A 19,608-nucleotide genomic window follows, 5' to 3' on the forward strand; every position below is an offset into this window, starting at 1 on the left:
AGTCATAGTCTCTTTGGAGACAAAATTTCTGTGCTCTAACTTCCGTGTCTTGATTCTATTTTCCGGTTTCTCTGCACCTGTGGGTCTGTTTGATTTTTTTTAACACATGCCCCCCTCCTTCCCTGGGCTGAACGACTCGAGGTGTCTCTGATTCTCTCTCTCCCTCTGTGTCAGTCTCTGTCTCCATTTTTCACAAGTGCCTGAACTGGGGCACAGATGCCATGGCATGGCCGCAGCTGGAGCGCTCTCTATTTAGTGGCTTCTGACCCTCGGGTGGCTGCAGTCTCTGGGTCACTGGCCCTCAGCCTCTGAGTGGGGCTGGGGTAGAACTGGAAGGAACGAGGTTGTCCATAGCTGTGCCAATGAACAACAGAGAGAAACTGAGGCAGAGACAAGCATAGAGAGGCCCGAAGAGAGAGACCCAGAAGGAGACCAGGAGGCAGGGAGAGAGTGAAACAGAGACAGAGAGAAACATGGATTCAGCAAGAGACAGACAAAAACAGAGGGTCCTAGAGACCGAGAGATGGAGACAGAGTGAGACGGGATGACAGAGACACAGGCAATGACAAACACAGAGACAGACATAATGACAGAGACAGTGACAGGGAGAGAAGGAAACAGAGGAGCAGAGAGGGACAGGAAGATGGAGAAAGGGACAGAGAGGTGAGAGAGACACAGAGAGGCTAAGAGAGGCAGAGACAGAGAGACAGAGCAGAGAGAGACAGAGAGAGACAAAGGTACTGGGAGAGAAAAACAGACAGACAGACAGAGACAGAGATAAAGACAAACCTGGCCGGGAGCGGTGGCTCACGCCTGTAATCCCAACACTTTGGGAGGCTGACGCAGGTGGATCACCTGAGGTCAGGAGTTCAAGACCAGCCAGGCCAACATGGTGAAACCTCGTCTCTACTAAAAATACAAAAATTATCTGGGTGTGGTGGTGCATGCCTGTAATATCAGCTACTCGGGAGGCTGAGGTAGGAGAATCGCTTGAATGTGGGAGGTGGAGGTTGCAGTGAGCCGAGATCCTGCCACTGCACTCCAGCCATGGAAAACAGAGCAAGATTCTATCTCACAAAAAAAAAAAAAAAAAGACAAAAGCAGAGGCTTCCAGACCAGGAGAGACTGAGACAGGAAGCAAGGCCCAAAGAACTAGAGAAAGAGCCAGAGAGGAGGAGGGAGACGTGGAGAGCCTGGCGGCCAGTGGGCAGGGGTACCCAGGCTGCAGGCTCGGAAGTGCCTGGCGGCTGCACTTTCTCCAAGTGGACGCATGTGTGGTGTCTGGGTGCGCCCGGGTGTGCCTCCAGCCCTCTCCCGCCAAGTCTCGCCGAGGGGGTAATCGTGTGTGCTGAGGGGCGGAGCCCCCGCAAGGGTTGTGTTTTTGTCACTGGGCGTGTCCGTGTGTATGGTTTGGTGTCTCTGGGTGTGTTTGTGTGGGCTGCCTCGGTGTGCAACCAGGCATGTCTGTGCGTGTCGTGCTTCCCTGGGGCTGGTGGGTCCAGGGTCCCACATGACCTAGGACACAAGGAGGGGGAGGGTTGTGTCCGCGGGTTCCTCCCAGATGGGTGTGCATGAGGCCAAGGGCAGTGTCACCAGGTCAGTGCACGACGCTGGGAGGCGATGTGCGTCACCAGGTCAGTGCATGGCTGTGTGTCTCTACAGGAGGGTTGGGTCTGTGTCAGAGCGTATGGTATACAGGCCCATGAGTGGCTCATACCACGACGCATGGTGATGTCCTTTGTCGTGTGTCACTCTGAGAGTCACTGTGCGCATTCCACACTTCCATTTGCTGCTGTGTGTGGCAGTGTGTGTGTTTTCTCTTGGTGGGTCTCCTGTATGTAACATTGTGTATCACTCAAGGACGTGACATTGTGTCTCACGTCAGGGTCCCTGTCCCTGTCCGGGGCCTCTTCCTTCCCAGCCCCCAGCACCCAGCCTGAGTGCCAACCACCCCAAGTGTCTTGTGTTTGTGTAGCTGCGTGTTATGTCGGAGGATATGTCCCGCTCCCCGGGTGCTGGTGTTGTGTGGGTGGTGGTAGGCCTCAGTGTCAGTGGTATCAGTGAGTGGTGACATCTGGTGTTTTATGGGACACGTGGTCGTTTGTGGAAGGTTGGGTGTGCTGGAAACATTGTGTCTATGTGTTTTGTGTTGCTGTGTGCTGGTGTATTACTCCGTGCGTGTTGTCTGTGTGGCCACACATGTTGGAATATAACATGTGCTGGGTTGTGTGGCGGTATTGTCGGTGATGTTTGGGTGTGGCTCATGGGTCAAAGATGATGGTGTATGTTGCGTTTATTTTCTTGTTTTTGTTTGTTTTAGAGACAGGATCTTGCTATGTGGCCCAGGCTGGTCTCAAACGCCTGGGCTCCAGCGATCCTCCCACCTCAGCCTCCCAAACTGCTAGGATTACAGACATGAGCCACTGCACCCAGCCGTATGTTGCATTTGGGCACTGGGGTCTATGAAGGTCCAACCCCATCCCCCTCCCCCGGGGCACCATCCTGGGTCGTGTCCTGTGTAACCAGAATATACCAGAATCATCTTGCTTCAGGCATGTGCTGCTTGGGTTTCTCCGTGTGTCTCTGTACCTTGTAGGTCTCCGCACGCATCCACTCAGCGTGTCCTCTGACCATACATTGGAATCGCATCACACACCGGAGCACGCTGGATCAGTGTGTGTTTTGAATCATAACCGTGAGCACTTGTGTTCGAGTCAACAGGTGCCACAATGTATGTGCATTTCTCTAGGTGCTGGGTGATCGGGGGCTGCTCTAGGTATGTCCCTAAATGTTGTGTGTCTGCACATATCGGGTTTCATTCCAAGGGTGTGTAGTGTTTAGGAAACTGGGACCGCACCGTGTTTCTGTAGATGTGTGGTGTGTGGCGTCGGGGTGTCAGTATTTTAATATATATTATGTGTTTGTGTAACACCTGATGTATGTTGTGTTTGTGTGGCCACAGATGTGCATCATCCTATTTGTGGTGTTTGGGTGAGGCTCTTTGTGTCAGAGAAAGTTGTGACAACTTTGAGTGTAATATTTGTGCCTGTGTGTGGACGACGTTTGTGTGGCTGTGTGTGCCACGGGACGCTGCCTGCTTGCTAAGTGCTGGTGTGTGTCACACCATGTGTGTGGTGTCTGGGTGTGGCTGTGGGTTTCGGAGCTTGCTGGGAGTTGTGAGTCACTCTGTGTAGGTTGTGTTGTGTGCCCTGGTGTGTTAGTCTCTGTCTTGGGCCGTGGAGTGTCCTTCGGTGTCTGGGTGTGGTGAGTGGAGGTGTGTGTCACAAGGTACAGACCATTGTGTGTGACAAAGCCCATCGTGTGTCGGTGTGTGTCTTTACCCACGTGGATGGACGTCTCTTTCTTGCTCTGCCCCAAGACACACCCTAGCCCCTCCTTATTCTCAAAAGGGGGAGCTGGGGAGCCTCCCCCTACCCTGGGGCCTCCCCTGCCCCTCCCCGCCCTCCCTGGCCGCCACCACTCCCCAGAGGGCACAGGGCTCTGCTGTGCCTCAGAGCAAAAGTCCCAGAGCCAGCAGAGCAGGCTGACGACCTGCAAGCCACAGTGGCTGCCCTGTGTGTGCTGCGAGGTGGGGGACCCTGGGCAGGAAGCTGGCTGAGCCCCAAGACCCCGGGGGCCATGGGCGGGGATCTGGTGCTTGGCCTGGGGGCCCTGAGACTCCGAAAGCGCTTGTTGGAGCAGGAGAAGTCTCTGGCCGGCTGGACGCTGGTGCTGGCGGGAACTGGCATCGGACTCATGGTGCTGCATGCAGAGATGCTGTGGTTCGGGGGGTGCTCGGTGAGTGGGGCATAGTGGCTGGGAGCTGGGACTCCTAGGTCTAAGGGTGGAGGGGCTGGGGGTCAGGACTCCTGGGTCTGAGGGAGGAGGGGCTGAGAGTCAGGACTCCTGGGTCTGAGAGAGGAGGGACTGGGGGCTTGGACTCCTGGGTCTGAGGAAGGACGGGCTGAGGGTCAAGACTCCTGGGTCTGAGGGAGGAGGGGCTGGGGCTTAGGCTCGTGGGTCTGAGGGAGGAGGGGCTGAGGGTCAGGACTCCTGGGTCTGAGGGAGGAGGGACTGGGGGTCTGGACTCCTGGATCTGAGGAAGGAGGGGTTGAGGGTCAGGATTCCCGGGTCTGAGGGAGGAGGGGCTGGGGGTCAGGACTCCCGGGGTCTGAGGGGGGGGGGGCGGGGGTCTGGACTCCTGGGTCTGAGGGAGGAGGGACTGGGGTCAGGACTCCTGGGTCTGAGGGAGGAGGGACTGATGGTCAGGATTCCTGAATCTGAGGGAGGAGGGGTTGGGGGCCTAGACTCTTGGGTCTGAGAGAGGATGGGCTTTGGCTGGGACTCCTGGGTGCTCCCAGGGGATAGTTAGTTGTTGGGGACCTCTGCACAAGAAAGGGAATATTTGTTTCAGTGTTTCAGTCTTTGAAGATGTTGCCATTAGACGGCCGGAGGTCCAGGACCCCTGGAGGCCAGAGGGTGGCTGATCAGACACTCAAGTCCCCCAAGAGCCAGTAAGGGGAGAGGTAGCCCCAGGTTTGGTGAAGGGAGGGTGGAGGAAAGACAAAGTTCTTCCAGTAGGCGGCAGCTCTTTGGTCCTTATCTAACCTCTAATGTTTACCCAGTGCCTTAGATGCGAAGGACAGAAAAAACTGCCTGGGGGTGGGGATGGGAAATGGGAAAGGAACCTCTCCCCTGACCTGCCTCCCCCATCCCACCCCCAACCCAGTCTCCGTTGTTAACAAGCTCGATTTCTCCCCAAATCTGCATATGCTAATTAGTCAGGGAAATAGAGGAGAGGTAGGCTCACAGGGGCCTGGACCCCTAGGTACCAGGGAAGGAGGGGGCTGGGTCCTGGATTCCTGAGTCTTAAGGAGAAGGGGGTTTTGAATGTCTTTGGGGAAGAGGGGCTGACTCGGAAGATCGTGGTGAGTAGGGAAGAAAGGGGAAAGCGGGGTCAGGACAGGTCTCAGCAGGCTGCCGTCACATTCCAGCCCTGGTCAGGCCAGTGATGGGGCAGATGAAGGACAAGGGTTGGAATAAGTGGCTTGAGGGGAGAACAGACTTACTCAACAGGAAAGGAGGGGCTGGAGACCTCTCTGGCGGAAGGGTTGTGGAACTGGGCTGGTAGAGCCAGGAGCAGACACTGATTTGAAGTTTGGGTAGATTCCTGAGGGTCTGATGTCCGACTCGGATCTGGAGGGGGTGGTGGGCAGCTCTGAAGTGACCAGGAGTCACATGGAGGGTCAGACAGGCAGCTTCCTCTGGCCGGCGGCGGGCACTGAGGGGGTGGGGCCGCCGAAGTCCATGCCAACAGGAAGCATGGCCGGGGCCTGGCCGCCGCTGGAGCACCGCACCCAGCAGCCAAGGTGGGAACACAGTGACCCTGGCAGATGGGAAGAGTCGGGGTCCATCCTACCCCACTTCCCCCCTCTGCTTCCTCACCCCTCATTTCTTCCTTCCCTCCACCATGGCCAGGTCACCGCCTCTATCAGTAGGACCTTGGGGAAGCTGTTCCAACCCTCTGAACCTCAATTTCCCCATCTGTAAATTAGGGTAAGGGTTAAAATACATGACCCTAAGGGTCACCCTTCACCCTTTTTAATTTATTTTTGGTAGAGATGGGATCTTGCTTTGTTTGCCCAGGCTGGTCTTGAACTCCTGGACTCAAGCAATCCTCCTCCCTCAAAGTGCTGGGATTACAGGCCTGAGCCACGGCTCCTCAGTCCCCTTTTGAGGTCTCTCTTAATAACACCCATGGCCCCTCACCACCTCCATCTCAATCTAATGAGCTCATTTCTGCAAAGGACCCAGACACCTGCTCCCCAAGGGGAGGGGCTGGCAGAGAGGCAGGTGCCAAACCCTAGGAAGTCCAAGGGAACCAGATAGAGATATCCAAAAGCACCAGGTGGGGTGGAGGAGGAGGGATGGCGAGAGGTACAGAGAGAGACAGAGACACAGAGATACACGGAGAGAAAGAGATAGAGAGATGGAGACAAAGATGCAGAAATCCAAAAGCACCAGGTGGGGTGGAGGAGGAGGGATGGCGAGAGGTACAGAGAGAGACACGAGACACAGAGATACACACATGGTGTTAGAAAAGACAATAGAAACAGCGACCCTCAAAACACATAGAGGGACAGAAACAACCATCCCTAGAGTCAGAGAAATTCAGAGAGCAGAGTACAGGCCCAAGTGCAGACAGGTCCGGGATATGGGGGGAGAGGAACTGGAAAAGTAGAGAAGACCACCAGAGAAGTGAATTGCAGTGTGAGGAGGGGGCTTGTTGTCTAGTGGTGTGGGGGGTTGAGACAGACTGAAGAAGGAGGCAGGGAACCAGGGAGCCATAGAAGGTGGGGGAGGGCTGGTGACAACAGCACTATTGTTCTGGTAGGGGGTTGGGGAGCAGCCCCTGGGGCAGGAAACTGGCTCTCTTCCCCTGCTCAGAGGCGTGGTGCTGGCCCAGCCAGGGGAGCTGGCAGCCCTCTTAGGAGAAACAGGTGCAATGGTTTGTAAGGATGCCCACGTGGACCCCTCCCCCTGCAAATACCCGCCAGGCAGGGACCAACCCCTCTTAGGAAATCCAACAGTCCCAGTCCCCTCTAAATCCCTCTCTCCAGAATTCTAGATTCCTCCAAGGTTGTGCCACACAAAGAGAGGAAAAAAAAAAAAAAAAAAAGCAACAACTGCTCCGTGGTTTCTGGAGGCCCTGTGCTTCCGGCCAGATCTGCCCTGGGCTTAGAGCCAGAAGAGAGGGGCAGGGCGGGGGGTGGGGAGCTGCAGGGAGGCAGAACTGAGGGGGCTGGCTCAGAGCTGAGGCTGGGGTCTCAGGGACTCAGCCCTCTGGATGAGAGCAGGAAAGGGTGTGATTCAGTCTTTGAGGACTGAATGGTAGTTTCTACATTCTTCCAGATTTGGGGTTGGGGATGGTTGAAGTTGGTTTCTAGGGCAACACCAGCTGGGTGGGAAGGGAAGGGGAGGGGGCACTCTCCAGAAGCTAGATGTCTTTTTCTAGACACCACACACACACACACACACCCCTGCAGAACTATTTTTGATGGGAAACAGGACAGGAATAAGAAGGAATGTGAGTTTCAAGGCCCCCCTTCATGGATATGGGTCTTGGGAGAAGAGCTGAGGAAGAGGGTAGACACCAGCATCTGAACAGGGTTGAGCTGTTGGGGAGAAATAGAGCATTCCTGGGGACCAGATGATGGTGTTTTTTTGTTTGTTTGTTTGCTTGCTTGCTTGTTTCAAGACGGAGACTCACTCTGTTGCCCAGGCTGGAGTGCAGTGGCGCGATCTCTCAGCTCACTGCAACTTCCACCTCCTGGGTTCAAGAGATTCTGGTTCCTCAGCCTCCCAAGTAGCTGGGATTACACACCTAGCTAATTTTTGTATTTTTAGTAGAGACTGGGTTTCACCATGTTGGCCAGGGGGTCTCAAACTGCCGACCTCAGGTGATCTGCCTGCCTCGGCCTCCCAAAGTGTTGGGATTATAGGTGTGAGCCACCGCACTGGGCCCAGATGATGGTTTTGAGACTTCCCCAGAACCAATACATCAAGAGGGACTGGTCTGTGGGGGAAGGAGGCTAGGAAAATTGGGAATCGAAAAAAAAAAGTGGTGGTTTTGAAGGAAAGGTGGAGGGCCAGGTGGAGGGAGACCTGAGATCTCACACTCCTTTTTCTGTCCCTCCTGACAGTGGGCGCTCTACGTGTTCCTGGTTAAATGCATGATCAGCATTTCCACCTTCTTACTCCTCTGCCTCATCGTGGCCTTTCACGCCAAAGAGGTCCAGGTAGGGCAGGCCCCGCCCCTAAGCCTTGCTCCCCTCAGTGCCCTGTCAGCTCATACTTTCCATCCTCCTCCTCCTCCTGATCTGAGTAATGAAGTTCCTCTGCCCCAGATGCTGTGTCCACACCCTCACCCACCCAGATGGGATGAACCACAAGCAGACAGGCAGAGCCTCCCCAACCAGCCCCGCTCTTCCCCTGTAGCCCCTGGTCCCCTCTTGCACACTCACAGATGCTGAGAGCGAACCTGCAGCCCTGCTTCTGCCCCCAGGCCTCTGTCCACTCTGCTCCCAGGCAACCTCAGCCTTCCAGATCTCTGTACTCCAACATCGCATCCCCAATCCAGTCCCCATGCAACCTAAGGTCCCAGAGGTGCCCACTCCTTTCCTTTTTTTTTTTTGGCCTGTTGCCCAGGCTGGAGTGGAGTGGCACGATCTCTGCTCACTGCAACCTCCACCTCCTGGGTTCAAGCAATTCTCATGCCTCAGCCTCCCAAGTAGCTGCGACTAAAGGCAGATGCCACCAGGCCCGGCTAATTTTTTTGTATTTTAGTAGAAACGGGGTTTCACTGTGTTGCCCAGGCTGGCTTCCAACAAATGAGCTCTAGCAATCTGCCTATCTTGTCCTCCCAAAGTGCTAGGATTACGGGCCTGAGCCACTGCACCTGGCCCAGTCCTAGGGGTGCCCACTCCTAATCACCCTATCTCTGTGCCAATAACCTCCCTCTTGCCCCAGACCCAGGAATTCTCCCCATCCATACTCCACCTTGGGTCTCACCCAAACACATCCCATCCCCCACTGCCCCATTGCCCCAGATGCTGTTGCTCCATTCCCTTTCCCCTCTTCTGCGTCTCCTATCATAACTTTGCATGTAAAATGGGGATTATCGGTCATGTGTGGCAATTCTCTGAGCAGTGCCTGGCACATACGAGGTGCCCAGTAAACAGTGCACATTATCATCTTATCATAGAGTAGTCAAATGGTCTGTAGCTCAGTGCACCATTGCCCATGGGAGGGACCTGGACCTCAGTTTCCATATCTATAAAATGGTGGCAATAATAAATAATATCAATCTCACTGGGCTGTGGACATTTACTAAGTCACAACATGTAAATGGGATAGAGCAGTGTCTGGCGTATCCACAGTGCCCAGTACATGCTGATTTTGCTATTGTTACTGTTTTGTTTTGTTTTTGTTTATTTTGAAATGGAATCTCACTCTGTCACCCAGGCTGGAGTGCAGCAGTGGCGTGATCTCGGCTCACTGCAACCTCTGCCTCCCGGGTTCAAGTGATTCTCCCACCTCACACTCCTCAGAAGCTGGGACTATAGGTGTGCGCCACCATGCTCGGCTTATTTTTGTATTTTTCAGTAGAGATGGGGTTTCATCATGTTGGCCAGGCTTATCTCGAACTCCTGACCTCAAGTGTTCCACCCACCTCAGCCTCCCAAAGTGCTGGGATTACAGGCGTAAGGCTTTGTTATTGCTGATACTATTATTACAGTTATTACGCGTGTCAACCGAAACAGAAGTAGGAGCGAGCTCCAGACACGTGGAATGCAAGCTCTAGGGAGGCAGGGGGGTCTGTTTGGTTCACTGTGTATCCTTAGCACATAGAACAATGCCAGGCACACAGTCGGCACTCAGTCAGTGTTCAAAGGCTGGAAGTGGGCTGAAGGAGGAGAAAGTGGAGAGATGTCTTCCACAAGTCCTGTCCCGCTCCCTCCCTATCCCTCTCCCGCCCTGCTCTATCTCCCTCCCTCCCGGCCAGGCGGGCACACCCCACTTATCTCAGGGCGCAGGCAGGCGCGGGCCGCCGCCTGACCTGCGCCTGACCCCTCCCTTCTTGGCCCGTTCCCCGCAGCTGTTCATGACGGACAACGGGCTGCGGGACTGGCGCGTGGCGCTGACCGGGCGGCAGGCGGCGCAGATCGTGCTGGAGCTGGTGGTGTGCGGGCTGCACCCGGCGCCCATGCGGGGCCCGCCGTGCGCGCAGGATTTAGGGGCGCCGCTGACCTCCCCGCAGCCCTGGCCGGGATTCCTGGGCCAAGGGGAAGCGCTGCTGTCCCTGGCCATGCTGCTGCGTCTCTACTTGGTACCCCGCGCCGTGCTCCTGCGCAGCGGCGTCCTGCTCAACGCTTCCTACCGCAGCATCGGCGCTCTCAACCAAGTCCGCTTCCGCCACTGGTTCGTGGCCAAGCTTTACATGAACACGCACCCCGGCCGCCTGCTGCTCGGCCTCACGCTTGGCCTCTGGCTGACCACCGCCTGGGTGCTGTCCGTGGCCGAGAGGTGAGGGTGCTGGAGGCATAAATGCGCAGGGGAGGGAACCCCGGACAGCCGCGGTGGCCGTCTTGTGCCGCGGTGCAGGTTGAGGCCCCCTAGGACCAAGCAGAGGTCAAAGTGTGAACTCTTTGTCAAAAAGTTCACACTTTGACCCCTTCTCCTCTTGCTGGCTGCAATTTGCCCACACTCGCATCAACTGGGGTGAGAAGAACCAACAGACAAGCCCCCAGCCAATCCTCCATGTGCAGCCTTCAGTCTCCCCAAATGCACACACAGACCCTAAAAAGCCCTTCCCTTCTGGCTCCTGGACTTCTACTGCCTCAGGTTTCCAGGCCATCTGTTCGGTCTCCAAACCTGTCTCTGGGACCTGCCTAAAGGGTTGCGTCTGCCTTGGAGGAAGGGGACATATTTTCCAAATTAGCACAGAATGCACTGTAGGTGGGTGCTTTCTGTGACCTTAGGAAGGGGATGATTTGGAGCTTCTCTGGAAAATAATTCCATGCAGGGAATTGGAACTAGATCCTGGTTGCCGCCTGGATACTGTGTAACCGGAAGCCGCACCTCAATTTCTATCCCTTATAGAGAAAGAGGTTGGGAGTGATCTCAGCCAGTGGTTTTCAAAGTGTGGTTTCAGGACCAGCAGCATCACCTGGGAACTTGCAAATGAAAACTCTCAGGTCCCTTCTAGACCTACTGAATCCTGAAGGGTAGGGCCAGCAATCCGCTTTAGCAAGCCCTCCAGGTGATTGTATGGCCCAACCAAGGTTGAGAACCTCTGGTCTAGTGTATGTGGCAAAGATCCTTCAGGGCAGGAGGAGAATGAGAAGATCTGGCTTTAGATCTCTCCTCTCTGAGCCTCAGTTTCCTCATCTGAAAAATGAGTGTCACATTCCACCATCTGTAGTCTCCCTGACAGTTCTTTTTTTTGAGATGGAGTCTCAGTTATCCAGGCTAGAGTGCAGTGGCACGAACTCTGCTTCCTGCAACCTCTGCCTCCCTGCTTCAAGCGATTCTCGAGCCTCAGTTTCCCAAGTGGCTGGGATTATGGGTGTGCACCACCATACCTGACTAATTTTTGTATTTTTAGTAGAGACCATGTCACCATGTTGCCCAGGCTGGTTTTGAACTCCTGATTTCAAGTGATCCTCCTGCCTCGGCTTCCCAAAGTGCTGGGATGACCGTGCCCGGACTCTGTCATGATTTTTTTTTTTTTTTTCTTTTTGAGATGGAGTCTTGCTCTGTCGCCCAGGCTGGAGTGCAGTGGTGCAATCTTGGCTCACTGCAAGCTCTGCCTCCCGGGTTCATGCCATTCTCCTGCCTCAGCCTCCTCAGTAGCTGGGACTACAGGCACCCGCCACCATGCCCGGCTAATTTTTTATATTTTTAGTAGAGACAGGATTTCACAGTGTTAGCCAGGATGGTCTGGATCTCCTGACCTCATGATCTGCCTGCCTCAGCCTCGGAAAGTGCTGGGATTACAGGCGTGAGCCACTGTGCCTGGCCCTCTGTCATGATTTTAAACTCTTTCACCTCCTAGGATCTTAGTTTTCCCAACTGGGAAATTGGTCAGGCCGGGCGCGGTGGCTCAAGCCTGTAATCCCAGCACTTTGGGAGGCCGAGGCGGGTGGATCACGAGGTCAGGAGATCGAGACCATCCTGGCTAACATGGTGAAACCCCGTCTCTACTAAAAAATACAAAAAACTAGCCGGGCGAGGTGGCGGGCGCCTGTAGTCCCAGCTACTCGGAGGCTGAGGCGGGAGAATGGCGTGAACCCGGGAGGCGGAGCTTGCAGTGAGCCGAATTGCGCCACCGCACTCCAGCCTGGGCGACACAGCGAGACTCCGTCTCAAAAAAAAAAAAAAAAAAAGAAATTGATCAGAATCAGGATTAATGAATGATCCCCCCACCATGTTTCTCATCTGAATGATGGGAGAATGGGGAGGAAGTCAAAGTTCCAAATTCCAAGGCAGAAGTCCTGAAACTAGAATGTACTTGGGAATGAGGGGGGTGGGGTTTGTAAACAGTGCAGATTCCATCTTCGCTCCTAGAAACTCTAACCTGGTGGGTCTGGGGTGTCTGGGGCTCTCACGAATGAAGTTTTCCCTGCTTATCTTGCAGCAAGGGGCTTGTGGACAAAGTTAGACAAATCTCAGTATTTCAATCCCTTCCATGGCTGGACTTAAATGTCTCCTTCTGGCCAGGCGCGGTGGCTCAAGCCTGTAATCCCAGCACTTTGGGAGGCTGAGACGCGTGGATCACGAGGTCAGGAGATCGAGACCATCCTGGCTAACCCGGTGAAACCCCATCTCTACTAAAAAATATAAAAAACTAGCCGGGCGAGGTGGCGGGCGCCTGTAGTCCCAGCTACTTGGGAGGCTGAGGCAGGAGAATGTCGTAAACCTGGGAGGCGGAGCTTGCAGTGAGCTGAGATCTGGCCACTGCACTCCCGCCTGGACGACAGAGCGAGACTCCGTCTCAAAAAAAAAAAAAAAAGTCTCCTTCTGTGAAGTGAGGGGAAAGGAAGGCAGAGTCCCACCAAGCCTTTTTACAGTGCTTTTTGATCCTGATAGGGCCCCTTCTGGACCACACAGCATCTTTGTGGAAATTAGAAAAATATACCCCTTCCTCTGGGTGGATGCAGCCTCCAGTCAGGGTCTGACTGGGTTTTGTCCCCCTTTTGACTCTCCACCCTCAACCACGTGCTCTGAATGCCACAGCAGCCCAGGTAGCCTAGCTGAGAGCATACCGGCATTGGGATTGTCCAGATCCAGTCTCAGATCCCAGAGTGGCTAAGCAACTCGCCCAGGTCACACAGCAGAGAGGAGGCCATGCAGCCTTTCCAAAGCTCAGAACTTAATGGCTTTTTGTCCAGCTGATTCTTAGGACTATGGGTGTATACTGGGAGGGGAGGGGAGGGGAGTTGAGGGGAGGGGAGGGAAGGGCATAGAGGGAAGGGGACTGAATATCATGGAAACCTCCAGGGTAGGGTTTTAGAACTAACCCACCCTTCCCCACAGGCAGGCTGTGAATGCCACCGGGCACCTTTCAGACACACTTTGGCTGATCCCCATCACATTCCTGACCATCGGCTATGGTGACGTGGTGCCGGGCACCATGTGGGGCAAGATCGTCTGCCTGTGCACTGGAGTCATGGTGAGTACGGCCCCCTTGGGGACCTGATCCTCATCCCAAACTGGTCATCCTCTGGCCCCAGGAAGCCATGGAGGCAACACAGGCTCTCAGGGACAGCTCCTGAGAAACTTGAGTGTCTGGGGCGCCCACAGCCCCATTCTCTCTTCAAGACCAAGATACTCACCGGTAATCCCAATATTTTGGGAGACCAAGGTGGGAGGATCACTTGAGCCTGAGTTTGACGTTCCAGTGAGCTATGATTGTACCATTGCATTCCAGCCTGGGTGATGGAGTGAGACCCTGTCTCTTTAAAAAATAAAAATAAAAAATCAGACCTAGGAATCCAGTCCCTGAGGCCTTGCTCACTCTAGAACCTAGGGCCCAGCCCTTATCCTCCTCAGGGACCCAGGCTCCTGACTTCCCAGCCCCATTTTCTTTCAGAACCCAGAAATTGTCTCCCAGCCTCCACCAAGGGTGTAGAGTCCAGTTATCAAGTGCATGCCTATGGGGCTAGGCTACCTGGGTCCAAATCCTGCGGCTGCCACTTCCTGGCTGGGGAGCTCAGGCGAGCCACGTGATCTCTCTGGGCCTCACTTTCCTCCCCTATAAAACGGGGATGCTGATGCTAGCATGCTCCTCATGGGCTTGCTGAGATGATTAAATGGGTTCAACTATGGAAAGTGCTTCCAACACTACCCAGCCCACAGGAGGTGCTCGGTAAGCAGGTCTGGGGGCGCCCAGGCATCCAGCCACCTCCCCACCAGCTCCTGTGCCCTCGAGGATGAGGCAGAGGCTCTGCAGCCTGAGTCAGCCTTTTCCTGAACCCCAACATCCACCTCCTTCCCTCCGTAGACCCAGTCACTCAGGTCCTCCCACCCAGCCCTGGCCCCCTCTAGAGACCAGCACCTAATGCCTTGGCCTTCACCTCCCTACAAGATTGGGTTTCCTTCACCCTCGGGGATCTAAGCCACCAGCAGGAAGCCCAGATGTGGACCCAGGAAAGACATATCCATCCCCTCAGTCCCTGGGTGCACAGGTGAAGGATGTGGTGACCTTCACTCCCCCAGTGGTGAGTCTTTAGAGCAAGGGAAGAGGGGCAGAGACTCAGTTAGGGAACTGCAGTGCCGTTCAGGACCTCCTCCTTCACTTGACAAAAGGAGAAACCGAAACCTAGAGAGATAGGGCGATGCGCACTTGAGCTCACAGCCTGCTCCTGGCAGAAAGGTTCCATGGCACAGTTGAGCCATAATAGCTTACTTTTTTTTTGAGACGGAGTCTCGCTCTGTCACCCTGGCTGGAGTGCAGTAGCACCATCTCGGCTCACTCTCAGCTCGACCTCCCGGGTTCATGCTATTCTCCTGCCTCAGCCTCCTGAGTAGCTGGGATTACAGGCGCCCGCCACCACACCCGGCTAATTTGTTGTGTTTTTAGTAGAGACGGGGTTTCACCATGTTAGCCAGGATGGTTTCGATCTCCTGACCTCGTGATCCACCCACCTGGGCCTCCCAAAGTGCTGGGATTACAGGCATGAGCCACCACGCCCGGCCCATAATAGCTTACTTTTACTGAGCACATACTCTGTGCCAGTCTCTGCCCTAAACACTTGCCAGGGGTAACTCATGAAATCCACCGAGTAACCTTGTTGAGGCCATGCCCATTTCACAGATGAGACACTGAAATACTGAGAGATTAAATAATTGGCTCAGAGCTGGGATTGGAACCCAGGCAGTCCCCTGGAGCCAGTATTTGTGACTGGAAGTTGTTCTGGGTGATCAAGAGCTGAAACTATAGGGTGGGGGATGCTTCCTAGGACGATTCATTCTAACTAGGGGACAGGTGAGCAGGTGCCACAAGCAGTCAGGAATCGGCAAGGCCATGAAGGGCCAGGAGCATTGGGAGAAGGAAGGGAGGAGAATGAGTGTTCGGAGGAAGGTGCTCAGGGAGGGCAGGCAGAATGGAGCCAGGGCTGAGTTGTCTGAGTGAGAGGCGTAGACCTTGGAAGGCCTTGGTAGCCAGGCTGAGAAGTTCAGGGCAGTGGAAGCCTAGGAGATTAGAGGGGGCCAAGGGGGTTAGGGGAGGATGAGTGGGAGGCTGGAGATGGTCCAGGAGAGAGAGGACAGGGCTGGAGTTAGGAAGAGGCTGTGGAGGTGGGAGAAGGAGGGACACCCTCCACAATGCAGTGGCCGACCCTGTCAGCAGTGAGGACCCAGAGGCCTGCCCCTGGCTCAGAACCCAGCCTTCCTCTTGCTCCTCCAGTCATACCCCTAATGCAAGAGGCCATCCTGCGAGTGTGAATACTACACATCAAATTTGGGCTCGTACATAGGCGATTTATGATTCTAGCTCCCCCATTCTGAGCTGGGACCTTGGCTCTCCTCTCTGAGCCTGTTTGCTTGTCTGTCAACTGGGGATATTGTGCTTGCCTTCTGTGGCTGTTGGGAGGGTTCAAGGAGGGAGTCGGTGGCACAGCCTCATGCCATAGTACCTGTTGTGCCCACAGGGGGTCTGCTGCACAGCCCTGCTGGTGGCCGTGGTGGCCCGGAAGCTGGAGTTTAACAAGGCAGAAAAGCACGTGCACAATTTCATGATGGATATCCAGTATACCAAAGAGGTGAGGATGGGCATATGGCCCCCCATGGCACACCCCTCTTTCAAGAGGCAGGAGTCCAAGCTCCCCCGCTTCCCCTAGGACCCGAGTCCCAGCCCGAGCCCTGCCTTCCCAGAACCGTAAGGGTCTATCTCCATGGACACTGTGCCACCCACCCCCAGATGAAGGAGTCCGCTGCCCGAGTGCTACAAGAAGCCTGGATGTTCTACAAACATACTCGCAGGAAGGAGTCTCGAGCTGCCCGCAGGCATCAGCGCAGGCTGCTGGCTGCCATCAACGCGTGAGGGCGCTTTGTATGCACATGTGTCCATGTGCACCCATGTCCAAGTCACCTCTCTGCACGGCTTGTGTGTGTGCGTGTCCATGCCCGTCCAGGTCAGGACACCCAGGTGTGGTCTCACTCAACAGCTTGTCCACCTGGATCTGACCATGCATGACTCTGTGTGTCTGTGCTGGTTTGTCTTTGCATATCTTGGCGTGTCTGTGGACCTGGGTACCTGGGTTTCTACTGGGGATGGGGGCTCATGGGGATGTGCGGTGCAGTCATCCCCTCCCACTCTTTCAGCTCTTTGACAACGTTTTGTCTTTGTTTTGTTGCTTCATGTGCCTCTCCTCCCTTCATTCCACCCCTGAGCTACAGCCACATTCAGGGACCAGGCTTGTAAAATTGACTCCCCACTTCTTCCCACAGGTTCCGCCAGGTGCGGCTAAAACACCGGAAGCTCCAGGAACAAGTGAACTCCATGGTGGACATCTCCAAGGTACTAGGATCCCATGGGAGGATGTCTGGAAGAAGGGGGAGGTTGGGGCCACAGGGAGGGAAATCTGGCTCTAGAACAGGGAAATTTGGCAGGAGCCTGGCACACACAGGCTGTCAGTAAAGGTCTGTGGTTGAATGAAGGAAGGAAGGAAGGAATGAATGATGCAACACAGAGCTTCTTACATTCATGCAAGGAACAGATCCCTTACAAACTGAAAAAAAAAAAAAATTGCACAAAGAACCCCAGTGTTTGGTTTCAAATTATTTTTATTGTTAAGTTACTTACATGTGGACAGATATAAAATTCCTTCCAACTACAACTCATACAATAAAACCAAAGCAAATTTACAAACCAAGCCCATAGATGGCAAAACCAATACAATTAAAATGAACAACACTGACAAGGACACAGGTGACATTGTTTCCGTAAAACTCAATCTCTGCTGCTCTTGTGGAGGGGTGCTCAGGGCCACAGGGACTTCCATGGAAGTTTGCCTGGCCAAGGCGTGACTCAGCTACCCGCCCCCTTCTGCTGAGACCACTTGATTTTGCCGGTGCTCAGGGACAGTGATGTCACAACACCCCCTTGGCCTGGCTCACAGCATCTTCTGCTTATCCGGTGGCCTTTGCTTTTTCTCGTTAGCCCATGGCAGTTCAAACAGTGGCCCCTGGCACCAATGCCATGGTAAGCACGGTCACAGATGCAGGCCCCAAAACTGCATGGCAGGTCTCAGTGAGGAGGCGGTGGCCCAGATCGGCAGGAATTGGCAGGCGGTAATTTCTGAAGGTTATCAAGCCAAAAACACAGAATTCAAGAATTTCCACAGAAAACCCACAAACCCTCAGGGATCAAGCAAGCTGTGAATCCTAGCCAGAGAGAGTAGTAAAAGACTATGTGGATTTGGAAGTCAGGCACTATCCATGCTATAAATATTTAATGAGCACCTACTATGTTCTAGGTCTTACTTCAGGAGCTGCTTTGGGCATGTCATTTAACGGTTCCATGCCTGTTTCCTCAGCTATAAGATGGGAACAGGATTCCCATTCCCAGTGGCTTTTAGGAGGATTTTAAACCATACAGGGAAACACCTGGGCAGGTAGCTGGGAAGTGGTACATGGTAACAGTTATTATTGAGGATAATCCTCAGAGGACCACAAGGATGTAGTCAATATTGGTTCCACTGCCTTACGCTATGGAGCAGGCAGGGGTCGACCCCACCCCCCTGACACCTCCGATCCTCTCCTCCCGTCCAGATGCACATGATCCTGTATGACCTGCAGCAGAATCTGAGCAGCTCACACCGGGCCCTAGAGAAGCAGATTGACACGCTGGCGGGGAAGCTGGACACCCTGACTGAGCTGCTTAGCACTGCCCTGGGGCCGAGGCAGCTTCCAGAACCCAGCCAGCAGTCCACGTAGCTGGTGAGGGGGCTGGGACTTGGGCAGGAAGGCATCCCGGAGGAAGGGTTCCTGTGGCCAGCACCCTCTGTGGCCAAGGGGGCAGGGGATGGCTGGGAGACACGGCCACCTTTTCTCGTCAGCTCTGGCACTGTCTGGAGGAAAGGACTCAGTTCAGGGCTGGATTGGCAGTGAAGGAAGATGGTGTTCCCTCTCCCCTTCACTGACCCTTGATGCCCTTCTCCCTCTTTGCTTGGTCTCTCTCTCTCTCTCTCTCTCTCTCTCTCTCTGCCTGTCCTGGGCACATTCTCTGGCTCTGTCCACTCAATGTGTCTGTCTAAATGCCCTCCTGCACCCTGGCCTCGGGGCCCAGAAACACCTACCCCCTGCCTCCCACCTCTGCTCAGCAGGTTCTGTCTGCACCTCGGTGTGTCCCACTCTCACTCTCCCTCTCCCTCTTCCTGACCTGCCTCTCCATCAGTCTCTCCGTCTCTCCAGGACCCACGGAGGAACCAGGCTACTTTCCCCAGGACTGAGGTGATGTACGTCGTCTCTGCCACTCCTGCCCTGGCCCCGAACAAAGCACCTCAAGTGCAAGGACCAAAGGGGGCCCCAGCTTGGAGTGGGTTGGCTTGTGATGGCTGCTGGAGAGGACGCTGGCTAAAGTGGGGAGGCCTTGGCCCACCTGAGGCCCCAGGTGGGAACATGGTCACCCCCACTCTGCATACCCTCATCAAAATCACTATGCTGCTATGGACGACCTCCAGCTCAGTCACAAGCGGAGGCGCCTGGAGGCCGGACTCCTGGGTCCCTGGGGAAGAGGGTACTAGGGGCCTGGATCCAGGATTCTGGGAGGCTTCAGTTACCGCTGGCCGAGCTGAAGAACTAGGTATGAGGCTGGGGCGGGTAGGAGGTGGCGCCCCCTGGCGGGACAACAAAGAGGACACCATTTTTCCAGAGCTGCAGAGAGCACTTGGTGGGGAGGAAGAAGTGTAACTCACCAGCCTCTGCTCTGATCTTTGTAATAAATGTTAAAGCCAGAAGTTGCCATTTTTCTCTAAACATATCTACACTCCTCACTGGCAGACCATCCAGTGGAAGACTGCTGCCCTGTTTGAACCTGTCTCAGAGGCCTCCTCCTCTAAGTGCCCTCTCAGGTCTGTAGGCTGGGCAGTCCTCAGCAAACCCCTGCCCAGATCTGAGGCAAAGAGCAATGGCTTTGAACTCAGACAGATCAGGTTCCAAATCCTGATTCTGCCATCCACTGGCTGTGTGACCTCGGGTAAGTGGCTTCACCTCTGAACAGTTTACCTCACCTGTAAAATGGGACTGTCTCCCCATGGGACTGCTGTGAAGATTAAAACATGGAGTAGCCCAGAGGCATTTAGTAGGAACCAAATATGTGAGAAAGAATCTTTTTTTTTTTTGAGATGGAGCCTCGCTCTGTCACCCAGGCTCCAGTGCAATGGCACAATCTCGGTTCACTTCAACCTCTGCCTCCTGAGTTCAAGCGATTCTCCTGCCTTACCCCTAAGTAGCTGGGATTACAGGCACCTGCCACCATGCCTGGCTAATTTTTGTATTTTTAGTAGAGATGGGGTTTCACTATGTTGCAGAGGCTGGTCTTGA

The 19,608-nt window shown here is 54.6% G+C and overlaps 1 protein-coding gene across 11 annotated transcripts; it reads left to right on the top strand.

Annotated features, from left to right (window-relative positions):
* The first annotated feature begins 1,119 nt into the window (after positions 1-1,119).
* KCNN4 (potassium calcium-activated channel subfamily N member 4) lies at positions 1,120-19,022 on the top strand. 11 transcript variants are annotated; one of them, XR_004180256.1, is made up of 10 exons: positions 1,120-1,634; positions 2,321-3,798; positions 7,704-7,799; positions 9,659-10,086; positions 13,099-13,234; positions 15,714-15,824; positions 15,937-16,114; positions 16,513-16,582; positions 17,836-18,003; positions 18,478-19,022. XR_004180256.1 is itself a non-coding variant. In XM_031659401.1 (10 exons), the coding sequence occupies exons 2-9, from the start codon at positions 3,640-3,642 to the stop codon at positions 17,998-18,000; spliced, it is 1,284 nt and encodes a 427-aa protein (XP_031515261.1). In that variant the 5' UTR covers positions 1,130-1,634; positions 2,321-3,639; the 3' UTR covers positions 18,001-18,003; positions 18,461-19,022. The 11 variants fall into 11 exon arrangements, 9 of the variants coding, with proteins under 9 accessions (XP_031515269.1, XP_031515261.1, XP_031515260.1 ...); XR_004180255.1 differs by having other exon boundaries at positions 1,124-1,634; positions 15,937-16,101; XM_031659401.1 differs by having other exon boundaries at positions 1,130-1,634; positions 15,983-16,101; positions 18,461-19,022.
* Positions 19,023-19,608: the final 586 nt, after the last annotated feature.

The sequence above is a fragment of the Papio anubis genome, chromosome 20 (assembly GCF_008728515.1).
Source record: "Papio anubis isolate 15944 chromosome 20, Panubis1.0, whole genome shotgun sequence".
In the NCBI taxonomy this organism is placed as follows: Eukaryota; Metazoa; Chordata; class Mammalia; order Primates; family Cercopithecidae; genus Papio; species Papio anubis.